A 15,863-nucleotide genomic window follows, 5' to 3' on the forward strand; every position below is an offset into this window, starting at 1 on the left:
AATTATGCAAATGTAAGTTTATATAATACCTAAATAATACTTATGTAAATGATGGTTGTGCGAATATTAATAATCAGAGTGAATTTCAGACAATTCGTCCCCTGGACAATTAGCCCCAGACGATTAGCCCCCAGTCTCAGTAAATGTAAAGGAGAAGTTACGTCTATCTTTTGGTCATTGACTTTAAAGAGTTTGTGGCTCCTAAAGGAGGTTTTTTTTTTGTGAATGGTTATCTTTACTAAAATTTACTTAATTTTTACTTAATTTAATTTACATGGGTTGCACGAGGTGAGCACAGGCCTCCAGAAGTTTTTTTGAGTTCCTTTGGCCGTCTTCATATTGAATCCAGAGGTCGAAGAGTCTTATCTACATTGTTCGTTAGGTTGACCGCTGATGTCTCTTCTGCTTTTTGTCTGAAACCAGACGGATCTGCATGTTCACCAATGTAGCTTCCCGATGAAGTACCTGGATCAGGATGTACAGGGGCAGCTGTGATCAGTTGTTGCTGAATAAGCTAATATGAGTATCCACAATTGAAGGATCCCTTTTGTACACATCCCGAGGATCAAGATTTTTACTTCGAACGAAACACGCCATTTGATTGGAGAAATGTTAATTTAAGAAAACAGTAAGCACTGAATTGGGATGAATGAAATGTCTCACGTCAAATTTACAGAAGTTCGCACATTGCGCGTGGGTTTGAAATAAACAATGAAATACCAATTAGTAAAAGTTCGCGCATTTTGCGAGGCTTTGAAATTAACAACAAGGAATAAAATTACGCACCTTGCGCATGGGTTTGAAATAAGCAAACAAGAATGAGTAAACGTTCGCACATTGCGCATGGGTTTTCAATAAACAAATAAATAATAATCAGTAAAAGTTCGCACAATGCGCGTGGCGAGTTTGAAATAAACCCCCATTGACATTAACAAGTAGTCGCCAATAAGTTAAAGTTTCGAAGTTTTGTTCCTGGTTTCTTTCCTTTCCTATTTAAGTTCTCGAAATAAACAACATGACGAACAAACATTCGTAAAATATGTAAACAGAAGGAACACAGTTCACTTTTGTAAAATATACTTTATAATTCGATACGCACGGCAGAGAAACGTTCGTAAGAAGCAAATAACAAGAACATTGTTTATTTCAAAATACATGATAGGGAAACGTTCGTAAAGTAAACACCAAGAGCATAGTTTATTTCAAGGATGGTGGTTTGGAGGCTAATAGTCCAGAGACTGGGGGCTAATAGTCCAGATACAGGGGGCTAATCGTCCAAAGACTGGGGGCCAATCGTCTGGGACTAATTGTCCAGGGGGCGAGTTGTCCGGATACCATCAGAGTTAATCATTGTAATAGAAGTTTCTTGGTTATAAGGCGCACTCAGTTATAAGACGCATCCCAAACTTAGCACCTTAGTCAAGCCAAGTTCCCAAACTGAAGATTACGTGAAAATACTCGGTTATAAGACGCACCAAAAGATTGAGAGTGTGATGGAACTGGGAAAGTTTCACGGTTGCTCTGGCGGTAAAAGCAAATTGCGAAAAACTCCCACCAGAAGTTATATTCAAAGGTGTTCGACAGCAGAATATCAACACGCCGCCGTGGATGCAAGTTTCAGCGCGCAAAAAAGGCTGGATGGACGAAGAAGGTAGGTTTTATCTCCACATTGTTTATTCAGATAAGGAACTAACCTAGCGGGCGACCCAAACACGATTCTAGAAATTTGAAACGAGGCTTGGACAATTGTTTTGTTCCCATTAATATCATGTTACGGAGCAGTTTTAAGCACGTATGCAAATTTCCGTTTTGTTTGCTTTTCTATGAAAGTTAATAAGTGTTCTAAAAGCAGTATTCCTTTTTAATTCATAGGAATAAAGGAGTGGATTCTACACAATCTTCGCTACACCTCAAACCAAAAAGCTCTGCTCGTTGGGATTCGTTTCGTGGTCATTTCACCGAGGCCGTATAAGAAACGGTCCTTTCAGAACCACTACAATGGCTCTTTTCAGAGCCACCCCGGTTCATTTCAGAACCAACAGATCTGAAAAAAGTCAATGACCGTCAATTAGTGTCCTTTTCTTGTCTTTTTAACTGCAAGTTCTGCTAAAAGTATGATCTCAAGATCTGTTGCGCAAAAATACTTGGCTATAAGACGCACCCCAATTTCAGCACTAACTTTCCACCCGAAGACAGAATTTTCTTTAAAAAAAACCATACGCGGTATAGCCGAGAAACTACGGGTAATGACTTTTCGAAACTACGTCATTACAAGCGTTAAAACCAGGTGGCAAGTTCAGTTGCAGTTCTCTTCTTACCAATTTATTATTTAACTAAAATAAATACTCACAGTTACGCAGAAATGTCAAAATTTTTCCACCTTCTCCGTTGTCACAATAGGTTATAGCAAAAAAACTGAAAATCAAAGCGAAGACGGGACGAGATGTTTTGACAAAATACTACTGGGTTTGTCGGACGTTACAGCCAGAACGACTCTCTCGTAGCGAAAAGGTTTTTATTGCGCTACGACAAGAGAGACGAGACCAGCTAGACCCGCGGGTTTCAAGCTAGCGAGCGATGCGAGCGTGCGAGGCGTGTGAGTTCTGACGCGAATACGTTTCGTGCCAGACTCCTCACAGCTAGACCTCTGGCACGCTCGCTTCAGTTCTTGTCAGCTCGAATCTTGTGCACTTACGACAAAGCGTTAGCGAGACCTGTTCGAAGACTACTGTACGTTTTTGTCTCTTTCCCACTGGAGACACTAAATCAGAAGCACTTCAATTTTTTTCCAACCTTTGACAGCGACTAGAAAGATTAACAACCGCTTTGGATAAATTATATCGGACTGTCTATGGAATTCATGGTTTAGTACCCACTACAACTTTACAGTCACGAAATCAAATTACTGATTTGGATTCGATTACATTTGTTCGATGTCCGAACAGAACTGAATAAATGAAATGATCTTATGAAACGTTACGTGTTCGATAACGTTCGATTACCAAATGCAATCGATTCACTGAATCGCCGACGTTGAATATTTTGTTCTATTACCAATGCTAGTCGTTATTTGTGAACAATTCTACCCGTACTGTCCTTGTCACATGGCTGAATTCTCTTAAGAAATTCTCACGGCTTCCTCATAGCTTCCTCATAGCTTGGTGGTGGAGGTTCATTTGAAACGGCTATGTACGGTGGGGGGCCACTGTCTGCAATAGCATCAGGGCTTCTTAGACTTTCGTCGTGATCTTGATTAACATCTTCTTCAACTCTTGGGCTCCTCCGTTGATGAGCAGTTCCAGTTGAGTCTGAAGTTGAACTAGCTCCTCGAAGTCCAAATATGTAAACGGAACCTGTCTCGCTTTGGTTTGCATAACCAGAAGGTTGAGCTACAACTTGTTGCGTGGCCCTTCGCCTCGCGACTTCCCCTCTCCGCTTCTGAGCAATTCTGTGACAACAACATCCAACTGTGATGGCGAAAAGCAGGATAAACAAAACGATGAAGAGAGTTTGAAAGAGTTCAGACATACCGGAATAGGGTCAACAGCACAATCAACAACAGAATCGAAAGGAACAAAGTCCTTCTCGTAAAAAATTCAACCGGATCCTTGAAGATGTCTGTTCCGATCTTGACTTATCTTTTCACCGGCGAAGTACATTAATATCATAAATAGCTATCCGAGCATAACTTATCGTTCCTTGAGATTGAGATTCTTGAAAGAAGTCACTAGCAGGATTTACTCCATCTTTTGGTGGGGTCCCTAAGTAAGAACAGCCTTGTTTTGCAGAGAGTTCTTTCTGCTGACCGCCATTTTTATTTAGACTCAGCTGGTCACGCAACCTCACCGATCCCGATCTGCATCTTCCGCGACCAATGGACATTTACATGCTTATTACAACTACACCCAACAGACAGCTGCTAGTTTTTGTCCACCTGTAGACAGAAGCAAACTCTATTTTAAGTGTACACCATCCCTATCACCAATATAATTATATCTAATTCCATGAATTTAATTACTTAGTCCGTGTTTAGGTAAGCCCATTTTCATCCAAACCACCGAAATTTATCACCTAGTAACTACATTATAACAGATAAAATACGCAGAAATGACGTTGACAATTTTTAAATTGTGTTTCCGTAATTTGGCGATGTTTTTTTAAAGCCTCCTTTTCTCTTCATTTTCCCCAGAGCGAACGTATCAAAATTGGTGCAATTTGGTTAAGGCAAATTGCATCGCAAGGGAATAGGGAAGAAAGAGATGATGAAAGTATTTATTACACGACTCGGGCAGTCAGAGGGCCAATAACTAAAATCAACCAATCAAAATGCTCTATTGCCGGTCAATATTCGCTCAGTATTGGACCGGGCACTGTCCCGAATGGTCCCGAATGATACCGCACTTGTGTCCTTTTGAACTTCAGTCGTATAATAAATCTCTTATTAACCAAGCTTGTTCGGGACCGTACTGGAAGAATATCGGCCTTCGGTCTTTTTTGTACGGTCCTCGCTGCGCTCGGTCGGTACTGTCAAGACCTTGGGCCGATATTCTCCCGGTACGGCCCTCGCGCTTGGTTAATAAGATATATGAATAGTGAGAACAAACTCTGAAACTTGACGAATAGTAACTTCTTACTAAACAAGCGCGAGGGCCTTATGGGAATTATCAGCCCAAGATCATAGCAGTACGGACCGAGCACAGCGAGGTCCTTACAAAAATGATATTCCATACAAACACAATATTTCCTCCGTTAGGCTCGAGCAAGTGAGGCAAGTAATTAGTTTATCATGTGGCATTCGGACTGAACTTGGTTATTTTGAATTTACCGGCTTTCAAGAACAAACATTAACGGCGTATGAACGTTTCCATGGAAAAGGTCCGTATGACTAAATCCCGACCAAGTAATATAAGAACAAATCAGAACGCGCAGATTTACCTCAAGACTTCCTTGCCAAATAATAATGTGCGATATCTTGACTTTTTGGACAGATCACTCACCACTCCAGCCCAAACCCCTGTTATCGTTGAGCGCTCATTTACGATCAGCAGGTCAAGTCAAGAGCTTTGTTCGATTAGTGTTTCAGTCACGATCACAATAAGCAGAAGCTCAGTTAAGAGTAACCTAGTTTTTTTAATGTCAACTTTTAATGCAGGAAATCAACTAACATGGCGCTGTGAAAGGCTTGTACAGATCGGTATTGCCATGTTTATAAAGTTCGGCTCTACTCCGGCCGAATTGAGTGTCCAAAATGTATTAAATGTGCATATTTCAATCATGAAATTCTCTATTCTACAAGAACTTTGTGTAATATGCAAACTGTATCGTGAAAAATTGTGTACATTCACTACTTGTTAATGTAGTTATGAATTCTTTAAAACTGCTGTCTTAAAATGTGACTGTTTAAGGTTCACACTTTTCTCTGGAGACCTTCTTCCAATAAAAATATCCTTCCGGCGTAACAGAACAACACAACCACGTGCGTATCCACGTCGCCATGATCTGCATACTTGTTCGACGATTTGTCCACAGGTTACAATCGCTTGATGACAGAAAAATCTGTGTTGTTCAACCAGCGGCGTTTCACAAACAGTCAGATTTATTTTGCTAGAGTAACAAGCCTGCAAATTACGGCCCTAAGGGCTAAAACAGACACTTGTTTCTAAATTTGCCCTCTTGTTGTCAAGATGACAGCCTAGAGAATAAGCCAGAGACATTTTTGTGGTTTTCATTGAGCTCTAGGCAGCTTTAAACGGTCAAGTATCAAGGGAAGATGATAATCCGGTTCTTTTCGATATTTCACTAAAATCATGACCACAGCGCTGTTTTCTCTAGACATAAGACTGACAATCTAACGGAACAGCTAGTTTCATTCCACGCTTGAGGTTCCTTTTAGGCCGTTCGCTTTTGGCGCCCATGTCACACATTCTGTGACCAGTTGTCTAAAGTCAGCCACGCTTTAGCACATTCCGTTGTCGCGCGCGCGGCCCCTTGACTCCTTAGCAGTTGAGATTCCTTACTATCATGAACTCGACTGCGAAGAAACTTGCGTTAGATCTGCTAAAGCGCCTTGTCCGGGATGCTCGTGCCTACGAACAACTCTTGACATCCTCGATGGATCCCTTGGCCACAATCTGTGGCAGAGGAACCCGACTAACATGAGCAGCAACACGAGTAATACCAACACAACACCGAGAACTAACCAGTTATACAGCTTGTGTTTTTCAGTCAGCTCACAAGCTTCACAAGCCGCTTTTTCTGTGGCATTTTCCGCGCATAAAGCGAAGGAAAGCATCCATGAACTGAACCCCTCAGCCACAAACATCCACACCGCGAGACGCTTCCATCCCGTGACAATAACGCGTGCGTCCATTTTTTACCTTGAGAATCTACCGTATCATTAGGCCAGAATAAAAGCTCTCTGTGTGAAAACGATTCGCTGTTTACATGAAACTTCACGACGATTACAAGAATAATGAACTTAATACCCAGAGATACGAGAGAGGTCTTGAGAAGAGCTTGTATGTCAGCAGATCAGAGCCATACAACAGGTGATTGGCTATTTGAAAACATTCACATATCATGGCATTCATTTCTGGCGGATTTTTCAGATGTCTTTCCTCTTTTCAGCGATAATGCACAAACATGGCGCCGGATAGGATTAAGGTTGTCAACGAGATGGTTAGCTTTGAAAGCGGTGTTTGAATAATATGTTTACATTGAGCGAGTCAATGCTCCCTCAAGGCTTACACAAGCCTTGATTTGTTGGTTTATAAACAATATAACAACGTCATTACGCGGAAAGTCAAGGACTGGTTACTCGATCTTGGAGCCGTCATCAAAAATCGAATTTACAACTTAGAGCGCACTTGCAAACCAGTGAAGTATAAAATGCTAAAGACAAGTACGCTTCTAAGACTACCTAAGTTAGATAGTACTTGAGAATATCGGAAATGAACGCTTGCGTTATAAATGCTGTTTTTGACCTTGGCCAATTTTGGTATTACGCTGAGGTGTACGAATCACATAAGCTAACATCTGACCGAATTGATACCATGGCGCGTGTCAGCTAAAAAAAGGAGTAAGTTTTCACGCTTAAATACAAGTTCGTCTTAGAGACACCTAAAGCTGCGATGTTAGTCAACTCAGAGGTGATTGTGAAATTTGCTTAAGAAGGTAAATGTACTGGAGGAATTAGCTAGATAACATAGCGGAATAAGGGCCGATTTGGCGCCTGGATTTGTCTAGATCTATAGCCTCAGGCTTTCCGATGCAATTATTATTATCAACGCCATTAATTTCTAAAAGCAAATTACTAAGACAAATCAGATCAAAGAACAGATGCGAAGCACACAATTTACTGAACACAGTAGTATGGGACCAACCGTTTGTTTTAAGAACCGAGAAAAAGAAGATCTGAATTCCGTGCAAAATAAAACAACTCGATCCCATGATCTCAGTACTCTGACGTGTTAAGTGCCGGAGGAATAGCTGGATCAACCATAAAGGCAAATCTCTTAAATCCTGTGATGATAAGGAGAATGACTTCAGCGAGAATCGGACTCGGTGACTGAAGGGATAAAAGAAAAGGTGCATATCAAGTAATGAAAACCACTGATAAGAAGACCTTAACAGCTCTGGGAAGAATGGAACGGAAATACAAACGAGTATCAGAAAACAACAGACCGAAGGCGGCCGAGATTGCTGCATTCCAAGCTTGGTGATATTAAGCAAGCGTGGGCAAAAACTTCGATCTGATCATCAGTTTAAACAAAAAGAAACAAAACAAAAAACAAACACGAGAAGCCGTGTCTTATGTATTCTTAAGCTTTCTTAGAATAAATTCTTTGATGTGATAGAGACAAAAACGTGCTTTGTAAAAACATGAAGTTTGTTATCCTAGCAAGTCTACACAAGTGGACAAAATGTTTCAGTATTCGCGTTACGAAAAGATAAACAAAGTCAAAATTCCAGGGGATCTTTTAATGAGTTTTAAAATATCATTTAGTGCGTCATTGCTTACACAATCAGATTATCTTCTGAGGTATCTTACATTTGGACAGCTGCAAACAAGTAAAGGAATGAAAGAGCCGCTTCCTGTCTCAAATTATTTAACATGTAGTAATACTTGTCATATATCTGGCAAACGATGTGAGCAAACTTGGCTCAAGCAATATTCAAGAGTGCCTCATCCATCAACTTGTCTAAACGATCACTTATCATCTTTAGATCTATGGTGACTTTTCATGTAGCACACATGAATTAACATGATACCGCGTGCATGGCGAAGTCTGAAACGATCAATAGTGCTCGTCGAATTAGGAATAGTGAAACATTCATTCACACTGATTTACTAATTCAAAACACGTACATAAGTTGCAAAAGAGTAATTACGGTTTTTTTTACATTTCTTGTGGTTCCAGACGATGTATCCATGTATGTACAGGCGTATTCAATATATCACCCTCTTGAAAACAACTTGAACTTGTTCCTTTCAAGTGTCCAGATTGGCCTACCCGGCTAGTTGTTGTTTGAAAACATAGACTAGATTCTATCTAATTTAAAGGTATCAATCACTACCCAAAATTGTTATTTCTTGTTCTGGCATGAAACACTTATCTTTGCTCTCCGATTTACACGTTTCTTCTGTACATGCCTCTATTGCACATGTTCGAAGTTTTTTTTTTTTCTAAAATCATAATCCAGAGGAACTTTCCCCAGTGTTCGACACTGCTACCTTTAAGACATCTTCGTAGCTTGGCGGGCTGGGCGAGTTTCCGTACCGCTGATCGCTGTACGGAGGAGGGTCCTCGTTCGTGTTTTGAGTATCGGGAGGAGGTTCGTGGGATTCTTCGAAATCTTCGCCATCGTCCGATCTGGGCTGAGGTTTGTCGTATGCCGAGTTAAAATCGTAAGGCGGTAAGTGCGCGTGAGGGACATAACAGCCGTTTAAAACTGCATCCAAGTCTCCATTCAGTGCAAAATTCTCAATTCCCATGTTTGATTCAGCTTGCGACGCATCGTGTCCAGTCAAGTGACGTTCGTTCCAATAATCATCCCCTGTTTGTGAACCCTGTGTCGTTGCTGAGCGGTTCCGTCGATTTCGCCTTTGTTTTGCACGGGCCAGACAAAATGAAATCAAGCAAAAGTTTATAAATAGAATTGAAAATCCCACGAGAGCGATAGCAAATTCTTGGTTTCCTGAGAGCAAACTGTGGCTCGTGGAAGTTAGTTCCGCAGTAGTCTCCACTACTGTTATATATTTCATGGTCGCGTCCGTCGACGGATTCTGACTTTCTTTACTGTCCGACATTGATTCAACGTAAACACAATTTCCTTGTCGACAAACCTTGCCAGACCCACAGGAAATGTTTAAACGATCGCAGTCAATAATTTCGACAACTCGACTGTTGTTTTTCCGCGTAGTGTTTTCGCAATTGCTCGATGGAGGCGGACAATTTACAAAACTTATCGCTAGCTTTGCTTCAAAGGAAATCACCAAAAACAGCACCAAATTCACCGACGTCATTTCTAAGCTTGAATCCTTAGCAGCAACTACGTTATCAATCCTTCCAACAACATCGCGTTTTTGCTTAGTCACAGCAGTCTGGCATATTTCCTCGCAGATATTCCACACGACTGTTCATGTTTTTGTAATTGACTAGCGATGCGGTAACATTTTCTCAACTCCCGTTGGCTAAAACTTCACTTACTATAAATTATAATTTACATGTGAAAACATACGCCGCTTAGCTACGTAGCCAAACAATAACAAGGATTTATTAACATTTAGAGCGCACTCTTCGTATTTAGTTTTATTGTTCAACCGTGTGAAACAACTATTTGTGTTTTTGCTCGAAAAACACAATCAGCCGCAGGATAAAAAAACTGGTGTAGTATTTTAAAGCTTAAAATAAACCACATTCAAAGCGTGCCGAGTTCGACTAAAAAATTCACACCAGAAAAAACAACACAAGGAAAACCGTGAGGCCGTGGTAATTTATGGTGATTTTTGTAATGCAACCTTTACATGAATATGCAAATTTGTAAAAGCAGCAGCATTTACTCAAGTCAGAGTTCTGCTCCATTGCCGACGCACATTCGTGATCGCACGTTTCATTAGTAAAATGTTGCTACACACCCTAGGTGGAAATGTAATTATCCTAATCTGATGTGATCCACATGAACTACAACACACCTTCATGTTTTTCATTTTTGCAGGTCTTAATTTTGGCGATAACAAAAACAGGGCGAAATTTCTAGTTCGTGGAAAAAAGGTTACCCAAAAAGGAATTTTGAAAAATAATCTATTCATAACTAATAACCTTAAGTGTCAAAGGGAAATGTCTAATAAAATAGATCCTTTTCTAAACTGGCGTATGAAAATTGAAATGTTCCTAACTGTTTAGACAGGAAATTTGTACCAGCACCCAAATGGCATCCCTTCTTTGGGCAATTTCACATTTAAACATAATAATGATGATGATGATAATAATGATGATAATAATAATAATAATAATGAGATACAATGAAATATATGAAGTTCATATATTTTGAACTGCGGTATTAGATACATATGATGTACGATCCTCACAGTAGATAGCGCTATTTAAGCAATAGCGAAAATCAGACCTGAAAAAAATCAGGCCTGTACGGGATTCGAACCACTAACCTCTGCGATACTAGTGCAGCGCTCTACCAATTGAGCTAACAAGCCAACTGGGAGCAGGCCGTTAAGTTGATTCGTAATAAACCCGTGAAAGTGATAAATGAGATACAGTGAAATATATGAAGTTGATATATTTTGAACTGCGGTATTAGATACATATGATGTGGGATCCTCGCAGTACATAGCGCTATTTAAGCAATAGCGAAAATAAGACCTAAAAAAAATCAGGCCAATGAGCAAAATGAGCAAACAACGAACTATGCCCGAAGGGTAAAACTGAAAGCCAAACACCAAGCTTTAGAACAACTCAAGAGCAAATGGAAAGAAAAGCCTTTGCATGGTCAATACCCAAAAAGAACAAAAGAGAAGGATGTAGACCAAGACCAAACCCACGATTGGTTGAGTTCACCTGGCCTCAAACCAGAAACAGAAGGTTTCATTATTGCTGCCCAAGATCAATGTATTAAGACCAACTATTACCGAAACAAGATCCTGAAAGATAGCACCAACTCAATGTGCAGAATCTGTGGGCAATTTCAAGAAACAATTGACTACCTTGTCTCCGGATGCCCGGAACTTGCCAAAAAAGAGCGTATACAAAGACAGAATAAAGCTGCAGCGTACCTCCACTGGACAATATGCGAACACTACAACATCAAAGTGCAAGATAAACACTACTGACGAACATGAACCATCTACTGTGACAGAAAAACAAACAGCGACTATACTCTGGGACATGCCAATCCAAACTGATAAAGAGATAAAGGCAAACAGACCAGACATAGTGGTAAAAGACAAGGAGGAGAGAACTTGTATGCTCATCAATATGTCTATCCCCACAGAAAGGAACACCTCCTTGAAAACAGCAGAAAAACTCTTCAAGTACAAAGATCTTGAAATCGAAATCGAGAAAATATGGGGGATGAAAACAACAACCGTCCCAGTGATCATTGGAGTTGTTGGGCTTGTTAAGAAGGGAATGGAAACCTACGTTGGCAAGATCCCACGCAATATCAAAATAGCAGAGCTACAGAAGACCGTTCTCCTTGGAACTGCCCGTATACTGAGGAGGACTTTATCCATCAAGTAGTCCAGCAGACTTATGACAGCCCTGGGCTCATCGATTGAACTCGGCACCATAAGAAAAAAGAACAAGACTTTAAGGAACTACGATAATAATAATAATAATAATAATAATAATAATGTGCAAGAGAGTTGTGACCCTGGAAATGAGCTGCCCGTGGGTTAACAATCGGACAAGAAAGGATGAAGAGAAGACACTGAAGTACGGACCCCTTCGCTGGGAACTAAGGCAGCAGTTCCCAGGCTACGAGGTGAAGCAATATAACATCATTATGGATGCCCTCGGGGGGTGGTCACGGGAGCTGGATGTCATGATGCGCGAGCTGGTGGGAGGCAGAACCACAGACGTCTGCGAAAGATGCAGAGGGCAGTGCTCTCGGGCACGCTGAAAATTGCCCGGACTTTCAAGGTGGCAGTTTGACTTTCTGTTAGAAGGAGGACCGTAGCCACAACGGAAAAGCGTTTTTGGATTAGTTAATGTACATTTATTTTTTTACTCCATGGCTCACAGGTTACGGTTTTCGCCCTGTGCTGCCTGATTAGAATGTAGCATTCAGTTGATTTCTCTGCGACATAATAATAATTATAATAATAATAATAATAATAATAATAATAATAACGGTTTTCGCCCTGTGCTGCCTGATTAGAATGTAGCATTCAGTTGATTTCTCTGCGACAATAATAATAATAATAATAATAATAATAATAATAATAATTATAATAATAATAATAATAATAATAATATTAATAACGGTTTTCGCCCTGTGCTGCCTGATTGGAATGTAGCATTCAGTTGATTTCTCTGCGACAATAATAACAATAATAATAATAATAATAATGACTTTATTGGATTACACAATTACTGGTAGAACCAGTAGTTTTCATTGTGGTCCTCTAAAACTTCAAATTCAAATGGCAAAAGTACAAAGAAAAAATACAACTAAAAACTAATCAAAAATTTCTGCTTATAGTAAAATTATTAATTCTGGAGTTCCGATCTATATATTTCATGTATAGTTCATTTCTAAATTTACAAAGGGAAGTGAGACCCCTAGAAGTGCTGTCTTGGTTGTTCCGTAATCTAGTGCCACTCGCAAGAAATGAACGTTTACCGGTCATGGTGCTAAAAGAAGGTGCGGATAAGTCCATATTAGTTGACGTCCGAGTTGTGTATTGATGTCTATTTTTAACATAACGAATACAATGATTAAAGTAATCAGGAAATTTCCCAATGATGATGCTATGCATGATACACAATTTCCTTTGCACTATTATGTGACTTATGGGAATCTAACCTAATCTCTTAAAAAGGCCAATTGTTCTTTCAGTGCCTACACTTAAAATTACTCTAGCACAACGTTTTTTAATTCTGAGGAGCCTTTGTAAACTATCAATCCAAAAAATCCGTAATTCAAAAAATCGTAATCCAAAAAAACGTAATTCAAAATCTAACATACATAGATTGGACCTAGAGAGAAGTGTCATCGTTTCGACACGAGCATGGGACAAAGAAAACACCCGAGTACCCGACGAAGAATCGAACCAAAGACCTTCGGATTTCGCCCACACGATACTACTGCTACTGGGCTAAAGACATTCCCCTGGCTGGCTTACACCTTAAAACAAACTTCCGTAACTATGAAGAACTTCGAACTATTATTTCCCCAGTATGGGGAGATGCACTGACTTGAGATTTTAAGTGCACATACTTTTTAGTTATATCCATTATAACTTCTCCTGGAGCACAGGCGGTCATCGATGAACCTCCTTCTCCACCTTTTCCTTTCCTGGGCTAGCATTTTGAGTGTGGTCTAGTTGTGGCCCAATCAGTCTTCATAGGTGCGTAGAATATAGCTCAGTTGGTTAGAGCGCCGGATTGTATTGTGCGGGAGGTCGAGGGTTCGAGCCGTGGCCGGACCAATACTCATGGTCTTAAATAACTGAGGAGAATTTGCTGCCTTTCTATAACAAGAAATGGATAGATATTCTAGTCTTCTCGGATAAGGACGAGTAAACCGTAGGCCCCGTCTCCTGAGGGTTAGGGGTAGGAGACGTTAATTTCCCAAGCACGAGATTACTGTGTGGTGGACGTCCTCCCCTGGGGTGGGATGGGTGGGTGTTGGCCCTGAAAAGCCCTTATGGGAGTGGTCAATTAACCTATATACCAATTCTCTACCCAGCGGAGAAGAGTAAACAAAAAGTACTGCGTTATCCAATGGACAAATGTGTATCCAGCGGATAAGGATTACAAAACGTACTGCACTATCCACCGGATAGAGATTTTTCCAGTGGAAAGCATTATCCACCCTACCGTTTGCCATGGAGATTCCATTTTCCATTTCAAGGCTTGCTTGGTAACACCGTCCAGATTTTTCCTCAAGGTGTGACTACTTCCTCCGACTGATTTGTTTTAATTGGCTTCTGACCTTATTTTTCCATAGTTCCATGTTTGTTTTCCTGTCTGCCCATCATAATTTCAGAATTCTTCTCAAGCACTTATTGATACATGATTGCAACTTGTTACTTTTTAAACCAGGCATATTTTCATCATGACACTTTCCATATCGTAATAAATGCAATTTTGGTCACCAGCTTGAAGAGGAATCAGTTCTCCATTTTGACACTTTCCTTATTGTAATCTGAAAAACAATTTTGGTCGCCAGCTTGAAGAAGAATCAGTTCTTCCTTTTGAAGGAGAATTTATCTGAATGCCAGAAACAGATTTTATACTTTGAATACACTTTTCCTGTAAACGTTTTACTGTTATTTACATTGCAGAACTTCTGCTTCAAAACATTTAATGCGAGTAGCTTAGCAAGTTACTTATAAGTTCTTATTTTTGTGGAGAGATATAAACAAAGGACACCAGCGTCTTGCTACTCGATTGATTTGTGGATCAGTCAAATCTTACTCTGAAAGGCTAACTGAACTTAACTGGTCAACATTGGAGCTAAGAAGAAAATATCTTTGCTTGGTTCAGCTTTACAAGATAATTCATGGCTATTGTGATGTGGACTATACTAGATATATTGATCTGACTAGCCCGACCAGAACTACAAGGAACCATGATTTTAAAATCAGAACTAGAGCGGCAAGGACAAACTATTTTAAATTCTCATTTTTAACCGTTATGTTAATGACTGGAACTCGTTACCTAGTTCTGTTATGTCGGCTCTCAGTTTAAAAATCGATTATTTAATTATCTTCGTACTTAGTTGTTTTGTATTATTTACTATAAATTACTGTATTTAGATTTTATTGTATCCTTTATTATAATTTATTATATTTAGATTTTATTGTCAAGACATAGTAGTTCCTCCGTTTTCTTTCTTATCTAGATGTGTGGTTATGCATTAGACATTTCTTTTTATTTTGTTATCTTCTAACTTGGAGAGCAGTTTTTACATGGGAATTCAGTTTCCCCCTACTGCCTTCCTTAACCTCCTGTACCTTTTTATTGTTTATTATTCTTGTACAGTGGTAAAAGGCATCATTAAACTTAAACTTAAACTATAGTACAGTATTTTTAAGCTGCACTCTGTCGCGACAGAGTATTCCAGCAAAGTGCCATGGGTCAATCGCTGTAACTGGATTAGGATAAAGGAGTGGTAAAATGAAATCTAAGGTTTAAAACCTGGGTGTTAAATTTGTACTAATACCGTCTTAAATGTAAGCCGATTAAAACAGTGTGAAGCCAAACATCTCCATCCCTTTAACAAAACCCATATCAAGTAGCAGTCTTTCGATAATTTTACTGCGAAACATATAATTTCGAGTCTAATTTGTCGCTGATAATAATGACTGTATTATGTAAGCAGCTTGCACAGCGGTTGGCAGCGCGTACATTTCACATGCACCGACTCGTCTGTCGGAAAGTACCAGAAAATACAATAAAAGGAACAACTAGAGGCAAATGAAAGAATGAAGATTTTTGAAAAAAAAAAATCAAGATTACACAGTGACAGAAGAACAATTTAGGGCACACACAAAATAGATTGGACAGTGCCAGGGAGATAAAAGCTACCGCTTCTTCTAGCCGTATAAAACTAATCATTCCGAGAGGATATTAAACGGAGTCTTGTCCAATGTAATGAAAGTAACATTGTTTTCTCCC

The 15,863-nt window shown here is 39.7% G+C and overlaps 2 protein-coding genes and 2 long non-coding RNA genes across 4 annotated transcripts; 3 read left to right on the forward strand and 1 right to left on the reverse strand.

The window, feature by feature from the left end:
• Positions 1 to 5: 5 nt before the first annotated feature.
• On the forward strand, positions 6 to 2,389 carry LOC148721904 (uncharacterized). The gene is made up of 2 exons (XR_015992222.1): positions 6 to 1,651; positions 1,873 to 2,389. It is a non-coding gene; the product is annotated as an uncharacterized LOC148721904 (long non-coding RNA).
• A 5,570-nt stretch (positions 2,390 to 7,959) lies between these two features.
• Positions 7,960 to 9,661, reverse strand: LOC111338634 (uncharacterized). The gene has a single exon (XM_022945150.2). The coding sequence runs from the start codon at positions 9,524 to 9,526 to the stop codon at positions 8,693 to 8,695; it is 834 nt and encodes a 277-aa protein (XP_022800885.2). The 5' UTR covers positions 9,527 to 9,661; the 3' UTR covers positions 7,960 to 8,692.
• An 857-nt stretch (positions 9,662 to 10,518) lies between these two features.
• On the forward strand, positions 10,519 to 12,356 carry LOC148721905 (uncharacterized). The gene has a single exon (XM_088735186.1). It carries the CDS (start codon positions 11,403 to 11,405, stop codon positions 11,754 to 11,756), a length of 354 nt encoding a protein of 117 aa, XP_088591312.1. The 5' UTR covers positions 10,519 to 11,402; the 3' UTR covers positions 11,757 to 12,356.
• Positions 12,357 to 13,916: 1,560 nt separating this feature from the next.
• LOC148721906 (uncharacterized) lies at positions 13,917 to 15,264 on the forward strand. Its single transcript, XR_015992224.1, has 2 exons — positions 13,917 to 14,130; positions 14,528 to 15,264. It is a non-coding gene; the product is annotated as an uncharacterized LOC148721906 (long non-coding RNA).
• The last annotated feature ends 599 nt before the right edge of the window (positions 15,265 to 15,863 follow it).

The sequence above is a fragment of the Stylophora pistillata genome, chromosome 10 (genome assembly GCF_964205215.1).
Source record: "Stylophora pistillata chromosome 10, jaStyPist1.2, whole genome shotgun sequence".
Taxonomy (NCBI): domain Eukaryota; kingdom Metazoa; phylum Cnidaria; class Anthozoa; order Scleractinia; family Pocilloporidae; genus Stylophora; species Stylophora pistillata.

Bases quoted from the DNA above. Each gene is read 5' to 3' on its own strand.
- LOC148721905 (XM_088735186.1), top strand. From the start codon at position 11,403: ATGCCAATCCAAACTGATAAAGAGATAAAGGCAAACAGACCAGACATA.
- LOC111338634 (XM_022945150.2), bottom strand. From the start codon at position 9,526: ATGACGTCGGTGAATTTGGTGCTGTTTTTGGTGATTTCCTTTGAAGCA.